Source organism: Vipera ursinii, assembly GCF_947247035.1.
Source record: "Vipera ursinii genome assembly, chromosome: 1".
Taxonomy (NCBI): domain Eukaryota; kingdom Metazoa; phylum Chordata; class Lepidosauria; order Squamata; family Viperidae; genus Vipera; species Vipera ursinii.
The window spans coordinates 271,063,641-271,080,644 of NC_139512.1; the positions used below are offsets into that span (position 1 = coordinate 271,063,641).

General features: G+C 36.3%; 1 protein-coding gene across 2 annotated transcripts in view; it reads right to left on the bottom strand.

The window, feature by feature from the left end:
- Positions 1 to 6,975: 6,975 nt before the first annotated feature.
- SHPRH (SNF2 histone linker PHD RING helicase) overlaps positions 6,976 to 17,004 on the bottom strand; it is a 56,863-nt gene continuing 46,834 nt past the window's right edge. For both annotated transcript variants that reach the window (XM_083367460.1, XM_083367459.1), the window contains exons 24-30: positions 16,009 to 16,080; positions 14,547 to 14,735; positions 12,443 to 12,535; positions 12,127 to 12,213; positions 10,992 to 11,170; positions 9,548 to 9,628; positions 6,976 to 8,365 (exon numbers count right to left, since the gene is read on the bottom strand). In XM_083367460.1, coding sequence (XP_083223586.1) covers positions 8,269 to 8,365; positions 9,548 to 9,628; positions 10,992 to 11,170; positions 12,127 to 12,213; positions 12,443 to 12,535; positions 14,547 to 14,735; positions 16,009 to 16,080 — 798 coding nt within the window. In that variant the 3' untranslated portion in view covers positions 6,976 to 8,268. The remainder of the gene's footprint in view (positions 8,366 to 9,547; positions 9,629 to 10,991; positions 11,171 to 12,126; positions 12,214 to 12,442; positions 12,536 to 14,546; positions 14,736 to 16,008; positions 16,081 to 17,004) is intronic.

The window sequence follows — 17,004 nt, forward strand, 5'->3', positions numbered from 1 at the left end:
TCGCTTCCACTTTATGCTAAGTCACCAACCGTTCTTGAGCGGAAGAAGAGCGAACGTCACCAGTGGGGTTTTTATTGGGGTAGAATCAGGGGTAGGCAACCTCGGCTCTTTTAGGACTCATGGACTTCAACTCCCAGAGTTCCTGAGTCAGCTCTGCTGACTCAGGAACTCTGGGAGTTGAAGTCCATGAGTCCTAAAAGAGCTGAGGTTGCCTTCCCCTGGGGTAGATCAACAGGTTTTTATTGTGGGGTTTTTATTGGGGTAGATCAGGGGTAGGCAACCTCGGCTCTTTTATGACTCATGGACTTCAACTCCCAGAATTCCTGAGTCAGCTGTGCTGACTCAGGAACTCTGGGAGTTGAAGTCCATGAGTCATAAAAGAGCCGAGGTTGCCTTCCCCTGGGGCAGATCAACAGGTTTTAAACCAAATTACAAAGCAAAATTACCAAATTACAATTACCAAATTACAATTTGTAAACCAAATTACAAATTGCAAGACAGGGAAATAAAGGGCATGAATATGATTTTTAAACCGACCACTACTATTGAGTTAGAACTCGGCACCCCAAAACAAGCAAGTGATTTTTAACTGTTAGAGAAAGAAGTCTCTCCATAAACAACTGTTTTCAAAATTTACGTTGGAAGTAGCGTCGTGCGTTGTACAAGTAAAATTTTATTATCGAATTTATTTGCTACCTTATTGTTCGAAGCAACTCTGAGCAGCAAAATCAAGGCTCGGATATAAAATTGTTATGGCATATTGTTTTTAGGTAGATCATACCAGATCTGTATGGAAAGGAAGAAGAGGGTAAGACAGAACTTTAGTTCAGTCATTGGCCAACAAAAGTACAGTCAATAAAACGAACTAAAATTATCCCTTTACAAGAAGTACTATTAGCATGAATGACTGAACCTTTATTGTTAAACTACAACCATGTATATATTGAGATTGGCTGAGCCACCCTTCGTGCCGCCCCAACTCACAGTGACAACAAACCCTCCCATCTTATTACACCTTGTGAGCTAATTGCACAACACACCGGCCTCACAAGTCAATCATACATAAAATTTATAAAATTATTTCCTGTTCAAGAGCCTAGCAGCCCATGGATAAAAGCTGTTCTTCAGCCTGTTGGTATGGCTGGCTATACTCCTGTATCTCCTACCCAATGGTAGGAGAGTAGAGATACCGACAGGGTGTCAGTCCATCCCTGAGAATTTTCCTCGCTCTTCCAAGTCAGTGAGCCCTGGCAATGTCATCCAGTGGTGTCGGGACAGCCCACAATGTCTTGTGCTGTGCTCACCACCCTTTGTAATATCACATAATTTTGCTACTTTAAAAGAAATTTCTCTGCATTATTTAACAATCAGAGTTATCAGAGTGCCCTGGAAATTTAAATAAAAGAGGGGTAATCAACTGGTAGTAAATATTCCTGTAGGATTGGCAATGCAGAAGAGCATGGACCTTCTTAATTCCTGATATATGACTTTTTGGTGATTTGCAAGAGAGAGACTACACATGCGTAGAAATAATCTATTTCACTTTTTTCATGGAGAGGGTTACAAATAATAGCACCTACCTATTATCCTGTAACGTTGGCCCAATGACTTATTTCCTAGATGTATAACCTAAGCCCATCTGTACTTTCCAGCAAATTTTTGCAGCACAGTAACCAATGGCATTTTGATGCAAGAAATGCATATATCTGTACAATGGACCCCAAAATAGACATGACACAGTTAAAATGTTAAAATATCCAACTCTCTAAAAACTGCACTTTTTCTTTAATACTTCCTGGTTTCATCCATATAAGTGATGCAGGGTGCCTGCTTTATGTTCTGTTTGTATTGAACAGACAACAAGGTAAACTGCACACTTCGTGAATGGTATCTCCATATATTTAGAAGTTTAAACTCTTTTTTTATATTGTTGCTGTACACAACATACTTCTAAAAGACCAGAATTGTTTATATGATTTCCCCTTTTTCAAAGTTAAGTAACAAAAAATTTACTCTTTAACTCCATGTAGAATTAAATAGGACTCTGAAGATCTTCATAGCAGTCTGGAAAACAAATGAGGCAGTGGAAGCAAGTTTATAAACAATTTAAAAACTGCAGTAGTGTTGTATATATACCAGTATTACCATTCTTGTTGCACAATATGTGAAGTTGGTCTTAATGTGGAACACATGGAGGCCTCCCACTTTTCTGTTACAATATTCTGGATCATTAAAGTGCAGATCAGAGATCCTCAAGGAAAAATATGCTTTAAAAACAAGCATCAATAAAGCAGTTCACAGTCGATCATTGTGCAATCTAATCAATGTATGTGGGACACTGAAATGTGATTTTTTTTCAAGATCAGACATACTAAAATGAGGGCAGGCATTCAAGCACCATTGATCCATTGTTACAGATAAATTAGAAGGCCAGGACAAAGTGAATGTCTTCTCTTGCTGTCTTCTCTTTTATTTCCTTTTGCTTTTTACTTCTCAAGCAAAACAGGCCAAGAAAAGTTGGCCTGATTAATGCTAGGCCTTTCGCATTATGTGGCATTGTAACAAGGTTGCCCATTTTAAGATACAGGTGAAACTCGAAAAATTAGAATATCGTGCAAAAGTTCATTTATTTCAGTAATGCAACTTAAAAGGGGAAACTAATATATGAGATAGACTCATTACATGCAAAGCAAGATAGTTCAAGCCGTGATTTGTCATAATTGTGATGATTATGGCGTACAGCTCATGAAAACCCCAAATCCAGCAGATGACATGGCTCCCCAAATCAACACAGACTGTGGAAACTTCACACTGGACTTCAAGCATCTTGCAGTGTGTGCCTCTCCATTCTTCCTCCAGACTCCTTGGTTTCCAAATGAGATGCAAAAGTTGCTCTCATCAGAAAAGAGGACTTTGGACCACTGAGCAACAGACCAGGTCTGTTTTTCTTTAGCCCAAGTAAGACGCTTCTGACGTTTGTTGTTCAGGAGCAGCTTGACAAGAGGAATACATTTGAAGCCCATGTCCAGGATCCATCTGTGTGGTGGCTCTTGATGCACTGACTCCAGCCTCAGTCCACTCCTTGTGAAGGTCCCCAACACATTTGAATGGCCTTTTCCTGACAATCCTCTCCAGGCTGCGGTCATCCCTGCTGCTTGTGCACCTTTTTCTTCCACACTTTTCCCTTCCACATAACTTTCTATTAATGTGCTTTGATACAGCACTTTGGGAACATCCAACTTCTTTTGCAATTACCTTTTGAGGCTTTCCCTCCTTATGGAGGGTGTCAATGATGGTTTTCTGCACAACTGTCAGGTCAGCAGTCTTCCCCATGATTGTGATTCCTACTGAAGCAGACTGAGAGACCATTTAAAGGCTCAGGAACCCTTTGCAGGTGTTATGGCTTAATTTGCTGATTAGAGTGGGACACTTTGAGCGTAGAATATTGCACCTTTTCATAATATTCTAATTTTCTGAGATTGTGGATTTGGGGTTTTCATGAGCTGTACGCCATAATCATCACAATTATGACAAATCATGGCTTGAACTATCTTGGTTTGCATGTAATGAGTCTATCTCATATATTAGTTTCCCCTTTTAAGTTGCATTACTGAAATAAATGAACTTTTGCACGATATTCTAATTTTTTGAGTTTCACCTGTATGTGGACTTCAATTCCCAGAACTCCTTGGCCAATATTGAGGCCCATGGATCTTAAAGTTGTCATATTTGAAAAGCACTATTTTAGCATTATTTGCCTAACATAGCCTCTATTTTTCATGTTGCATAATAGCTCAAGCTTTCTCAAATCCTATTTTTCGCCTAACATATATTTATTAAAGGAAGCGGATCTCAATCTATTCCCTACCCCAGTCCCCTAATACATACAAAACAATGATATGCAAAAGGAAGACTGATTATGACCACTCACAAAATAAAAGTGCAATCTAATTTAAAACATTTTTATTTTTATCCCACCATTAGCATAAATAACTCAAGGTGGCAGACATATCCTTACTCCTCCTATTTTCCTCACAAGAACAATCCTGTGAGGTGGCTTGGGCTGACAGAGAGTGACTGGCCCAAAATCAGCCAGGTAGCTTTCATTCCTACAGCTGGACTAGAAATCACAAGTCTCCCAGTTTGCAGCCTGATGCCTTAAAACACTCAACCAAACTTGTTCTTATTGCAAAAGGAGTAGATTTATCAGGCTGAAATCATTTTAATATATTTTAATTGATTTTTGCCTTTACTGGCAGCTTCATGGAATCGATCAGTTAAGTTCTTACATACTAAATTCTTTTGAATGTCACTGAACCATTAGCTTGAAAGTGTAATTTATATTCTATGCAGCATCATTAGTCATTAGATATGCCTTAAAAAAAGATGGAAGTTACCGCTTCTAATGGAATATATATTGAACAGGAGGAAGACATACAAAACAAACATCAATAAGAAATTCATTTTCAAAATATCACTAATTCTGCCACTTTTATTAAAAAAAATACTGGAAAAAATCGAGCTGTTATTCAAATGATGGCACTATTGAAAGAAATTGAATTGTTTTCTGCCCTAATTAGCAACATGATTTGAGTGCAGCTTGAAGGTTATAAGCAGTCTTGTTAAGGAACTGTGTTCATAAAAGCATGCCTTAATCAAATCAGAATTCTTTAGACAGACATGCTAGGCATTTAAAAAGGTCTGAGATAGGGCATAAGAAAAGCTGGGTTAGTATGACCTAGTTGCACAGTAAAAAATATTGGCTTGGCTTGGGAAAGTATAGCCCTGTCTTTTTTGAAGAACCACCCCCCCCCTTGCAATATAAGCTTTTGACTTATCTGGCTGGTTCTGTGGGGGAGGTATGCGTTTTCATCTTTAAGTAGTTTTAACTATTTTTAAATACTGTTATACCACTTCAGGAATGAAATATCTTTCAATAAATTCCCCAATGTGAAAAAGATATAAAGAGCCAAAGATTTTAATACACCAGCCCTTGTTCTAGTTGGGACAAGTCTCTGGGATGTCCCAGAATGCCAAGGCAAGCTCCCTAGTTATTTCTTCAGTAATGTGATTTAAAAGGAATCATGCCTGTGAGAGATAGCTAGCCCCCCTCCCGTGTGTGTGCTAAGAACTTTTCTCTCAAAAGTATTTCAGTTTTTCCAGAATTTTAATTCTAAAATGCACTTTTCATAACACCCAGTTTATGGACTGTGATTCATCTGCTCTTTTCCTTAAATGGAGCAAGTAAGGAAAAAATAAAGTTATATCCTTGCGTTAACCTATCCCTGCCCCCCCCCCCACTCTAGTTTGGTATTTCTTTAGCCTCTGTTAATAGTACATGACAATTCTTGTAAACAACTTTTATGTTTCAGGCAACCAAAAAAGGAAGAAAAAGGCTGGTTCTACTGAGAGGGATGCTTTGCTAGCCAAGTCTTCAGACTGCCTGAAATGGTAGAAACTTTTGTCACAACTGACCCAGCTAGCTTGTAGTTAAGTAAACACATAAATATTGCTTGTTTGATGGAGAAAGCACTTTGTTATTTCCAGGTTTTGCACATTTTACCTATTCTAGGTGGTAAAATGTTTTCTTTAAAAAATAAACTGATAATTTAAAAACTTTACAATAATTAAAAGCAAGCAGCTGAATAGTTAGTTGTAGTAAAATTGTGTTTACGTACCATCCAAGCACAAACTGTAGCTCTAGCAACCAAGGACACACTGCCAAGCCACTAAGCCCCAGGGAATCTCTAATCCAGCCCTAAACCAAGGACAGTTCCCATTAAGTCCCAGAATGTTTTTCAAAAAATAGGAAAATTCAATTATTGGCATTGTGGGATAACTCAGATTTGCCATCTATTTTTTGTCTTCTTGTCAAACCCAATAGCTAAATCACTTATTCTCACTTTAAAAGACAGGAACTACTCACTATGTGCAAGAGTAAATGATTCGCCAAATCAAATTTTGCAAAGGCGTCTGAATCAAATGGTATACAAGGTTCCAAATCAGTTATATCTGCCCTGTTATTTTCCCAGCATATTATTTTTGCTGTTGTCAGTATGTCTATTAATACATCACACTGTCCATTTTCTGCATGAAAGAAAAAAAAACAGCCTTCCCATTCGAAGAATCCTAAGGGTATAAAGATGCAGCAACCTTTTACTGTCATGTCTGGGTCTTAGAATCATATAGGTTGTCCTGGCCTTATGATGGCAATTGGGACCAGAATTTCTGTTCCTAAGCAATGCAGTAGTAAAGCAGAATGTCATGTGACTGCACCACCTATAAATGATAATCATGGCAGGCCTGGTTGCAATCGTTTAACACCAGGATCATGCAGGTCATTAACTGAGCTCATATGGCTGCAAAATGGAAAGAGGCAGGAGTTCTAGGCAAACAGGCCAGGAGGTGACAACTACAGGACAGACGGTAGGAAGTGTGGGCAAATGTTGCCACCCTGCTGGGAAGGGAAAGGTCCATAGCCCCAAGTCTTCTGCACCACACCATGCACCGATGCCAGCTGGGGTGATCCTCCTACTGGCCAGTGAGACAGGGACATTTCCCCAAGCATGCCCAGGATGCCTGGTGGGTACTTGGTTGAGGGATTCTTGCACGGCAAGGTGGCCAGAGGGAGAGGTGGCAGCAGGGCCTTGCATATGGCCAATGAAGCCCATTCTTTGTAGGGCTTGAGGCCAGCCAGAATTGGTGTGCCCAATGAAGGGTAGGCAGGCAAAGGTATGCTGGGAGGGGCGGCGGCAGTTGTAAATGCAGGTTAATTACCAAGCACTTGGACCAAGCAGGGGCATGGCGTTGACTAGAACTTCAAGGACCAGTTGTAAATCCATCTTTTTCAGCACTGTGGTAACTTCTATGGTCACTAAACAAATGGATGTAACCACTGACACACTGAGCTTGATTAGGTAAATTTGTAAAAAAAAAAAAAGGGACTGAACTTGATATCCCATGTATACCAGCGTATGTGTGTGCTATTTCCTTTATTTAAAAATATTTTTTCTGCCTGGAAAGAGGCCTCCAAACTAATAATACATAATAAATACAAAGAAAGTAGGGGGCAAAGCTTAGGTACAAATGTTGACAACATAAAATATCCACAATGAAACTTTCAGCCTGCAAATATGACTTTAAATCTGCATTCTAGTCTTTACCTATCTAGAACTGTCAATTTTGTAAAATTATTCTACACATACTTTCTAAGAAATTCATATGAAATCTCAATGAGTTTAGTTTTATTATTATTAAATTCTTCACTCTTTGGATACATTTTTTTTATTTTTTCTACTATGAATGTTAATAGTACAAATGAGTGAGCAATACAACAGAGCTAGTAATTAGCAAGTTTGTCATTCTTTGCTTACAATCGTTACCAATTTGAATGCAAGAGGAAGCATTGCCATTTTTAACAGAATACAAATACCCAAATTTTAAACAAAACAATACAAATTTAGGAATCTTTAAAAATCTGAACATATCTAAACGGATATGTCTAGCTATCATTTTAAGACAAAGATCATACAAAAGACATTCATTTACAAAGGGCACATTAACAGCAAACTTAAGAACAAGAAAGTATCATAGCATAAATATTGTTTTATAAAAACCAAAATTGTTTCTAAAGATTAGCAGGTTAAGAATAAATGATACTCTGTTATTTGCATGATCTCACAGGAGCACCATTAGAAGTTCCCTCAAAAATGTAACTGCTTATTTGGAAACTTATTTGAATTATTAACTGCAAAAAATAAAATTGAGACAATACTTATTTAAGATATCTTTCTTGCCATACAAATTATTTCTTCAATGTTTAGTTGAACATACTGATGAAGCAAACAATATGTGCCTCTTATTTAATTCTCTTAGATCAGAAATTCTAGGCCTAATTCATTTGTGCATCCAAGCAATGATGCCATCTATTTGCTCCCACTGCTTTCAGTTATATATTCTAACATAACAAACTACAGTGAATTAACAATTTTATGCACAATTCAGGATGGATTACAGTTCTTACGTTCTTTGGAAGTACAAAGTTATAGTTTATTAATTTCTAAATAAAGTGCATTTTCATTAACCAAAATAATATGTTGAAGAAATTCAAAATCACAGAACTTAAAATTATTTATCCATATTGCCATCCTAAAATGAATATGTAGTTGGTGACGTCTACCAGAATTTCTGACAGTTAACCCATATCATCTCGTCTCTTGGATAAGTCAGTGCCCCCTTCCAACCTCAGTGAGTCTGAAATAGATTATTTCATTCGAGTTCTTCTGTTTCTTCTGAGAAAAGATCTGCCAAATCAGCTACAGTTAACACAGAGGCCTCCGACTGTTTCAGGGAAGAATTAGAATGACTTTGGAAACAAAACAAGAAAGAGGAACAAATCAAGATGACTGAGAAACAGAAGGTACTCTCAGAGGTCTGCACTAGATGTTTATTTTATAATGATCATTGAGGAAAAAGCAGTTTACCAAGAACACCACTTCGTTTCTAAGGACTACAAAATCATGGCTGATAATTTTGAATATTTTCCAGGATGGTTTTATAATGGCATTTAGGTTTGAAAAGGTAAACTGTTTTCCAATCCTATTTTATCTAATTTCTAAGTAAAATGATTCACATAATTAGAAATTAGGTAATAAACTAAGCTACCACTTCATACATAAAAAAATGTATATATTGTGCAAAACGTTATATAATAAAAATGTTGATTGATCTCTTAGTCAACCAGAGAATAAAAAGTTGAGATTTGATTCTATCATTTTAATAAGCCATACAATAACCAAACATAATTCCTTAGTATAAAAGCAGAAAATAATTATATTTGTGAAGTCAAAAAGATAGCCTAATAATTTATCACCAAAACAAATAGACTTCCTATGCACACAGTCTTGTATGATTCTTGGGAATTTGGCTAATAAAAATGAGATAATTGATTTAACAGATAAATTCTTTTGGTGTAGAACAGACATGTCAAACTCTCAACGTCATGTGATGTCGCGCAACGTATTGGAGCTTTTTCTCCATTGCCGGCAATGGAGTGGGCGGCAGTTTCCTGATGACACATCTGGCCCACGGGCTGGCAGTTTGACACCCCTGGTCTAGAAAGTTAGCTTCCAAGATCACTTTCATGAACTGATTCAGTTGTAGTAGCTTGATGAAGTGTTCAAAATACAAACAAAGGTAATTCCTAGGAACTTTCCCAATCATTGGATATAGCAAACTCCAGTTGTTCTTATTTGCTATATTAGTCTGAGACATTTTCACTGAAGAAAGTTTTTATTATGTTTCAGATTCTTTTTGAAACAATATTCACTACAATTTGAAAATGCCTGCAATTGAGAGTTCTTAATGCCTCTCCCTTTTTACATTTTAATTCTAATTCCTGATATAATTCTACACGTCCACTCCTGTTTTAATTCCATGGTACCTATTCCTATATATATGTGCACAGAGTTGAGTGTTACATGATTTTACATATTGGGTGGCTCACTTACACATTTGTATGTCCATTTGATTATCAACTTTTACCTACCTCCTTTCTACAGTTTTCATCATTGTTTGCATACGCTCTTCTATTGTTGCTTTAATCAAGAATCTATGAACAATGGTAGGTCTGCATTTTGAAAACAAAACATTAACAAAGGTTACTGTATATCATTAGGTAAAGGTAAAGGTTCCCCCGCACATGCGTGCTAGTCGTTTCCGACTCTAGGGGCCGGTGCTCATCTCTGTTTCAAAGCCGAAGAGCCAGCGCTTGTCCGAGGACGTCTCCGTGGTCATGTGGCCGGCATGACTAGATGCCAAAGGCGCACGGAACGCTGTTACCTTCCCACCGTAGTGGTCCCTATTCTTCTACTTGCATTTTTACGTGCTTTCGAACTGCTAGGTTGGCAGAAGCTGGGACGAGTAACAGGCGCTCACTCTGTTATGCGGCACTAGGGATTCGACCCGCCAAACTGCCAACCTTCCGATCGACAAGCTCAGCGTCCTAACCCACTGAGCCACCGCGTAAAATAGAAAGATATAAAATGTTTTATTTTCCGTCTTGGTTTGCATGTTTAGCTTATACTTTTTCTTTAAGATTAAATATTGTTTTGTTACAAAAATATATTGAAAGTGTAAGGGAACTATTCTAATTAAAATACTTAATTAAAATATTTTTTAAAATGTAGGGGACAGCTTTGGTCTAAAATTCCTGAGTTATAGAATGTTTTCCCTGGGAAGATGTATTTGCCTCTATTCTCCTGATTTTTAGAAAATGACAATGTTTTGTTAACTCATTTTCATGGTGTCAATTTTACCATCATATTTTATATTTTTTTATATTTTTATTAGTTACACTTAATACATGCATGTGCAAAAAGGCAGGGAATAAGCGTAATAATTTAAGAGGTAAAAAAATAGCTGTCACTATTTAAAAATAGTTTAAACAGAACAGTATTAAGGTTGAGAAGTATCCACTCTGAAGTCAGACCAATTTAGTGCTTTGTTACATTTTCTGATACAATGTTAAGTTACTTTAACTTACTGGAGTCACTATGTTAAATCCTAAACTATTTCCTGTTTCTTTTTTCCCCCCACAGGTGGTGTTAAAATGTCATGTCTGAAAAGTTTTCCCCCAATTGTGTAGGTAATTGATCCTTGTTGGGATTATGGTGTGGGTACATAAATTCACTGAGGTAAAAATGCTGCTTGGGGGGCCCCGAAAGCCCTAATAAGCAGGCATATACATAGAATGCAAGCTATTGCTAAGCACATTGATTTGTGCTTCTTAGACTGTAAGCCGCCCTGAGTCTTCGGAGAAGGGCGGGATATAAATGGGATTAAAAGAAAGAAAGATTAAAAGAAAGAAACTAAAATAAGTGGATGTAACTGACTGGTGTGTAAAAGTCACTGGTTGGCAAAAAAGGAACGAGAGCCTCTAGAACCTTTATGAAGCTGGGATTAGATTACATAAACCAGATTTTGGAACATACTTAGTTTGCCCAATACGATGCACTCTGCCAATGGCCTGTAATTCATGTGCTGGATTCAGTATGGGCTCAACCAGCAGTACCTGGGTTGCTTCGATTATGTTTAGACCATTAGAACCAGTATGGAGAGGCAAAAGCAGAATGTTGATCTTGGGATCATATTTAAATGCAGAGAGGTTTTCCTGGAAGATAAAAATATTGTTGTATCATTTCAGTGAAGGATAAGGTTGGGTGGGAGGAGAGAACAAATATAAATTCACCACTTTTCAGTGTATTAAATAAATGTAACTAAAGGTTAGTGACAGTACATCCTACCTTACACATAAAAACAACCAATATGATGTGCAAACATAACATGGGCTCCTTATCATCCCTGACTAAAACCTTTCCCATTATACTGTGGATAAATTACCCTCCTCGGTTTAAGCAATTCATCTGCTGCATTAACTGCAATAAGTTTCCATTCAAATGGATTTGAGATAGGTTTCAGTTTGCCTAAGGCTACCCAAAATTAACTTCATCTTAAAAAAAACAGGCTTGTACTTTATTCCACGGTACAGTCAAAACTGGTCCCTAGAGTTTGCCAACAATTAACTACACTGTATGCACAATTATTAGGCAAGTTGAATGTGCAAAAAAAATCCCTATCTCTCCATGGCACAAGTCTCAAAACACAACAAAAAACATTTTTTTTTTGGTCCAGATAATTCCAAAGGTACCCAGAACATCAATCTTGCAATCAAGATTTGGAAGAATTAGAGAGGAAATAGATCACTGTTCTGAGCAGTTAGAAAAATGGCAGGGAAGAATGGGAAGCTAGATAGGATAAAATCTGACCTACTTGTTCCCAACCAACCTAGATTATGGGGGCATTAATTCCTTGGATATATGGCTCTTTTATATCAAACTGGAATTAACTGGTAGATGATGCTAAAATTGTACTTGATCCTTATTTTACAACCCAATGTCTTATTTATCTTACTTTTTTGTTTTTTAATTTATAGTATTAGGGTAACTTTAGAAATTAATTTCACCAGTTCAAATATGAATTATTTTGGTACAAATGTCGGTTATACTTACTATGTCAGTATTAAGAGGAAAGAAAAAAGAAAATATATAATAACAATGAAATCAATACCTGAAATTTGTGGATTCCATTGATTTGAGCAAAGTCCATGTTATTATCATACAAAGCTTTTGCAATGATATCAAGCACATCTTGCCACTGCAAAATATAACAGAAAGTTGTTTACATACTACAAATAAGATGGATAGTTGTACTAGTTATGGGAGCTTTCTTGTTTATTACTTCAACAATAAGTAGTAGTACGGCCAAATGTACAATTGTCAATGCTGACCACATTTGGCTTCAATCAGTTTATTAATACTCAAGAACCCAGTTGAATAACACATTCACAAACTGTTTTTTTATAAGTTTAAAATGTTAGAAATACCGTTGAGAAAACTAGAGATTTTGCCCCTGGATCTTTGAACTGAATTTTCTTTAAAGTTCGGACCACAGCTTCCACTTTAGTTGAGTGGCTTCCCTTTCAAGAAAAAGAAAATTAAAATTAGTTTTCATTTATTCAGTACAGATCATACTAAAATTACAAAGTAACATTATATACAGGGAGTGCAGAATTATTAGGCAAGTTGTATTTTTGAGGATTAATTTTATTATTGAACAACAACCATGTTCTCAATGAACCCAAAAAACTCATTAATATCAAAGCTGAATATTTTTGGAAGTAGTTTTTAGTTTGTTTTTAGTTATAGCTATTTTAGGGGGATATCTGTGTGTGCAGGTGACTATTACTGTGCATAATTATTAGGCAACTTAACAAAAAACAAATATATACCCATTTCAATTATTTATTTTTACCAGTGAAACCAATATAACATCTCAACATTCACAAATATACATTTCTGACATTCAAAAACATAACAAAAACAAATCAGTGACCAATATAGCCACCTTTCTTTGCAAGGACACTCAAAAGCCTGCCATCCATGGATTCTGTCAGTGTTTTGATCTGTTCACCATCAACATTGCGTGCAGCAGCAACCACAGCCTCCCAGACACTGTTCAGAGAGGTGTACTGTTTTCCCTCCTTGTAAATCTCACATTTGATGATGGACCACAGGTTCTCAATGGGGTTCAGATCAGGTGAACAAGGAGGCCATGTCATTAGATTTCCTTCTTTTATACCCTTTCTTGCCAGCCACGCTGTGGAGTACTTGGACGCGTGTGATGGAGCATTGTCCTGCATGAAAATCATGTTTTTCTTGAAGGATGCAGACTTCTTCCTGTACCACTGCTTGAAGAAGGTGTCTTCCAGAAACTGGCAGTAGGACTGGGAGTTGAGCTTGACTCCATCCTCAACCCGAAAAGGCCCCACAAGCTCATCTTTGATGATACCAGCCCAAACCAGTACTCCACCTCCACCTTGCTGGCGTCTGAGTCGGACTGGAGCTCTCTGCCCTTTACCAATCCAGCCACGGGCCCATCCATCTGGCCCATCAAGACTCACTCTCATTTCATCAGTCCATAAAACCTTAGAAAAATCAGTCTTGAGATATTTCTTGGCCCAGTCTTGACGTTTCAGCTTGTGTGTCTTGTTCAGTGGTGGTCGTCTTTCAGCCTTTCTTACCTTGGCCATGTCTCTGAGTATTGCACACCTTGTGCTTTTGGGCACTCCAGTGATGTTGCAGCTCTGAAATATGGCCAAACTGGTGGCAAGTGGCATCTTGGCAGCTGCACGCTTGACTTTTCTCAGTTCATGGGCAGTTATTTTGCGCCTTGGTTTCTCCACACGCTTCTTGCAACCCTGTTGACTATTTTGAATGAAACGCTTGATTGTTCGATGATTCACGCTTCAGAAGCTTTGCAATTTTAAGAGTGCTGCATCCCTCTGCAAGATATCTCACTATTTTTGACTTTTCTGAGCCTGTCAAGTCCTTCTTTTGACCCATTTTGCCAAAGGAAAGGAAGTTGCCTAATAATTATGCACACCTGATACAGGGTGTTGATGTCATTAGACCACACCCCTTCTCATTACAGAGATGCACATCACCTAATATGCTTAATTGGTAGTAGGCTTTCGAGCCTATACAGCTTGGAGTAAGACAACATGCATAAAGAGGATGATGTGGTCAAAATACTCATTTGCCTAATAATTCTGCACTCCCTGTATTATGTGTTTTATAACATTGTTTATAGCATATCAATTCATGTGCACCAGGAAAAACACAGGCATATGACCTGAGATGTTTTGTGTGGCTATCAAGTTATTATAAAACTGTTCCTATGAACATGATCCAGCCAACTGATATGTCCAGTTACTTCGGATGCCAGAGTTAAGCACTAGAATAACTTAAAAAATTAAATTTTATCCTATGAAATATAATTGCCATTTGGAAGAGCAGAGAACTCTCTCTGGATAACATATATTTCGATAAAAATGTTGTGGAAACTACTAATTCCACAAAACCGACTTCCAAATAAATAAAATGTAATTTTTTTCTAATGAAATCATCAATAATGTGCATAGAGTCTACCTTCACAGGTATATCATCCTCCTGGTTTGCGGTCTCTGCTGTGAAGACATAGGAGATTTCTTTATGTGAAGTTGTTTGCCTGCAGATGGCACACTTGATTGAACTTCTGCGGGTGCCAACACTGTATTGTTCTATAATAATAGCTATGCATTCATTGCAGAAACAATGTCCACATGTCAACACTGCCCACTAGATGGAAAAAAATAAGACAAAATATTTATTTGTTATTCCTAAACCAACAAGAAAACTAGAAAAGGACTACCCAGTTGTTTTTTAAAAAGTGAAACAATGCATATGTATGAGATTTTTAAATTAACCAGTCAGCCTGAATTTGTGCTCAGGTGCCTAATAATAGATTTCTCACTCAGATTTAAACACCACATTAAAAATAGTGAAATCTTGCAAATAATTGAAATACAAGACCTGGATTTCTTTAACTGCCTAAAGTTATTTAATGATATTCATGATATTTAGTCTGTATTTAATCTTTTGCAATTTTAATCTGTTTTTATATTGATAATTGTTTTATATCTCTGTTTTTAATATGTATTTCTATAGTAAAATATTACACATATATTTTACTTAAGCTGCCCAGAGTTGCTTCGGATAGTAAGATGTGTGGCATAGAAGTTTAATAACTAAAAAAAAAGCAAAAACATTGTTTACTACGGGCATATAAAAGTATGCTGGAGTGAATAACGGAAATTTGTACCATATACATAAACATCAAAACAAAAGAAAAAAAAATCAAACTTCCAAGTGAAGGTTTTCGTTTGGAGGGTAGGGTGATACCCAGTTTCAGAATGACATGAAAGCCCAAAAATTAATTTCCAGGGCAAAATATAATTTCATTTTATGAAACATTAAATTAAATTTATATAAATACATTTGCTGTAGGATTCTTCTTCTTCTACCCTGTTGGAAATCAGAATTTAGCTGCAATATTCAGAAAAGTTTGAAAATCTATAGCCAAGGTTTCTTTTGCTTGTAGAATGTGCAAATATTAATGAAACAAAAACAGCTAATTATGTAGATTTGCACTTACACTGACATCAACTTTTAATATTTTAAAAAAGGACAAAAACTTTTACACTACACTGAAATTCTAGGAATGCCTAGAATATCTGCTCAGCAGCCTGGTATTTCATCAGGTAGTACCATATACTTCAATCGTTATTTTCAGAATTTTAAGAGACAGATATAGAAGCATATTTCATATTTCTATATGAAAATTATATTACTTGAGATTGTCAAAAAGCAACATTTTGCATACACATTCTTCGTTTGGCAGCTATGTGGTCCAACAGAATACTTTAAAAAATAAATAAATACAGCATTATAACCATATAGGATTGTTTCGAAAGACAACAAATTTGTAAGTGTAGTTGGATAAAGAAAATTATTTTACATATGCCAATAATCAATTAAATTATGTACTAAAAAGCCACAGTGGAGAATTTACCTGTTTTCCCAACTGCCTTGCACAAATTGGGCAGGGCTCTGGATTAACTCCTCCAGTCGTTTTATCTTGAGACTATGTAAACATTAAAGAAAAGCATTTTTACCACAAAAGTAAAAAATCAATTATGTACTGCTTAAAATAATTATCTAGGTAGTTTGATGTTAATACTATTCATTTTTATTAATAAAATATATTCTTTTTCACAATAATCAAAATGATACAATACTCAGAAACATGAAAGAATGCAGATGGATCCCAAGAGATATAAATAGAATTTTAAAATGTAATGCAAAGTGACAGAAAACATTTCAAAGGAGTACAACCTGAAAGCCGATTACAGTTTGAACAATGCAGTAACCAATTTCTATTCTATTCTATTCTATTCTATTCTATTCTATTCTATTCTATTCTATTCTATTCTTCTATTCTGTTCTATTCTATTCTATTCTATTCTATTCTATTCTATTCTATTCTATTCTATTCCATTCCATTCCATTCCATTCCATTCCATTCCATTCCATTCCATTCCATTCCATTCCATTCCATTCTATTCAGTATATAAGGGACAATTGGAGACTGTGATTAAGATTCTGCTACAGCTAGTTTTTAGTTGATGTTCTGTTCTTATTGTTGATTATGCTCGTTCTTATATGTATTGTTTTTATTTATAAGCTGCCTAGACTCATCAAGGGGTCAAATGGCCTTGATATTTGATAAAATAAATAAATAAAAACCTAAATATGTGCATCTTGTCTTAATGTCTGGATTTTATAACTCAATTGTTATATATAGCTAAATTCTAATATACTGTCCAAAATGTTATGCAGACTTTGGCCACCCATCGATCAGTCCACCATTAATTGCAATACACTATAATGTCTTGTTCTGCTCTATTTTACTTTAATGTTTTCATTTTACTCTGGTCTGTGACACTAATGAAAGATTGAATTGTATTATACAATTATAATTATGGATTGTTGCACAGTAAGCCAGATG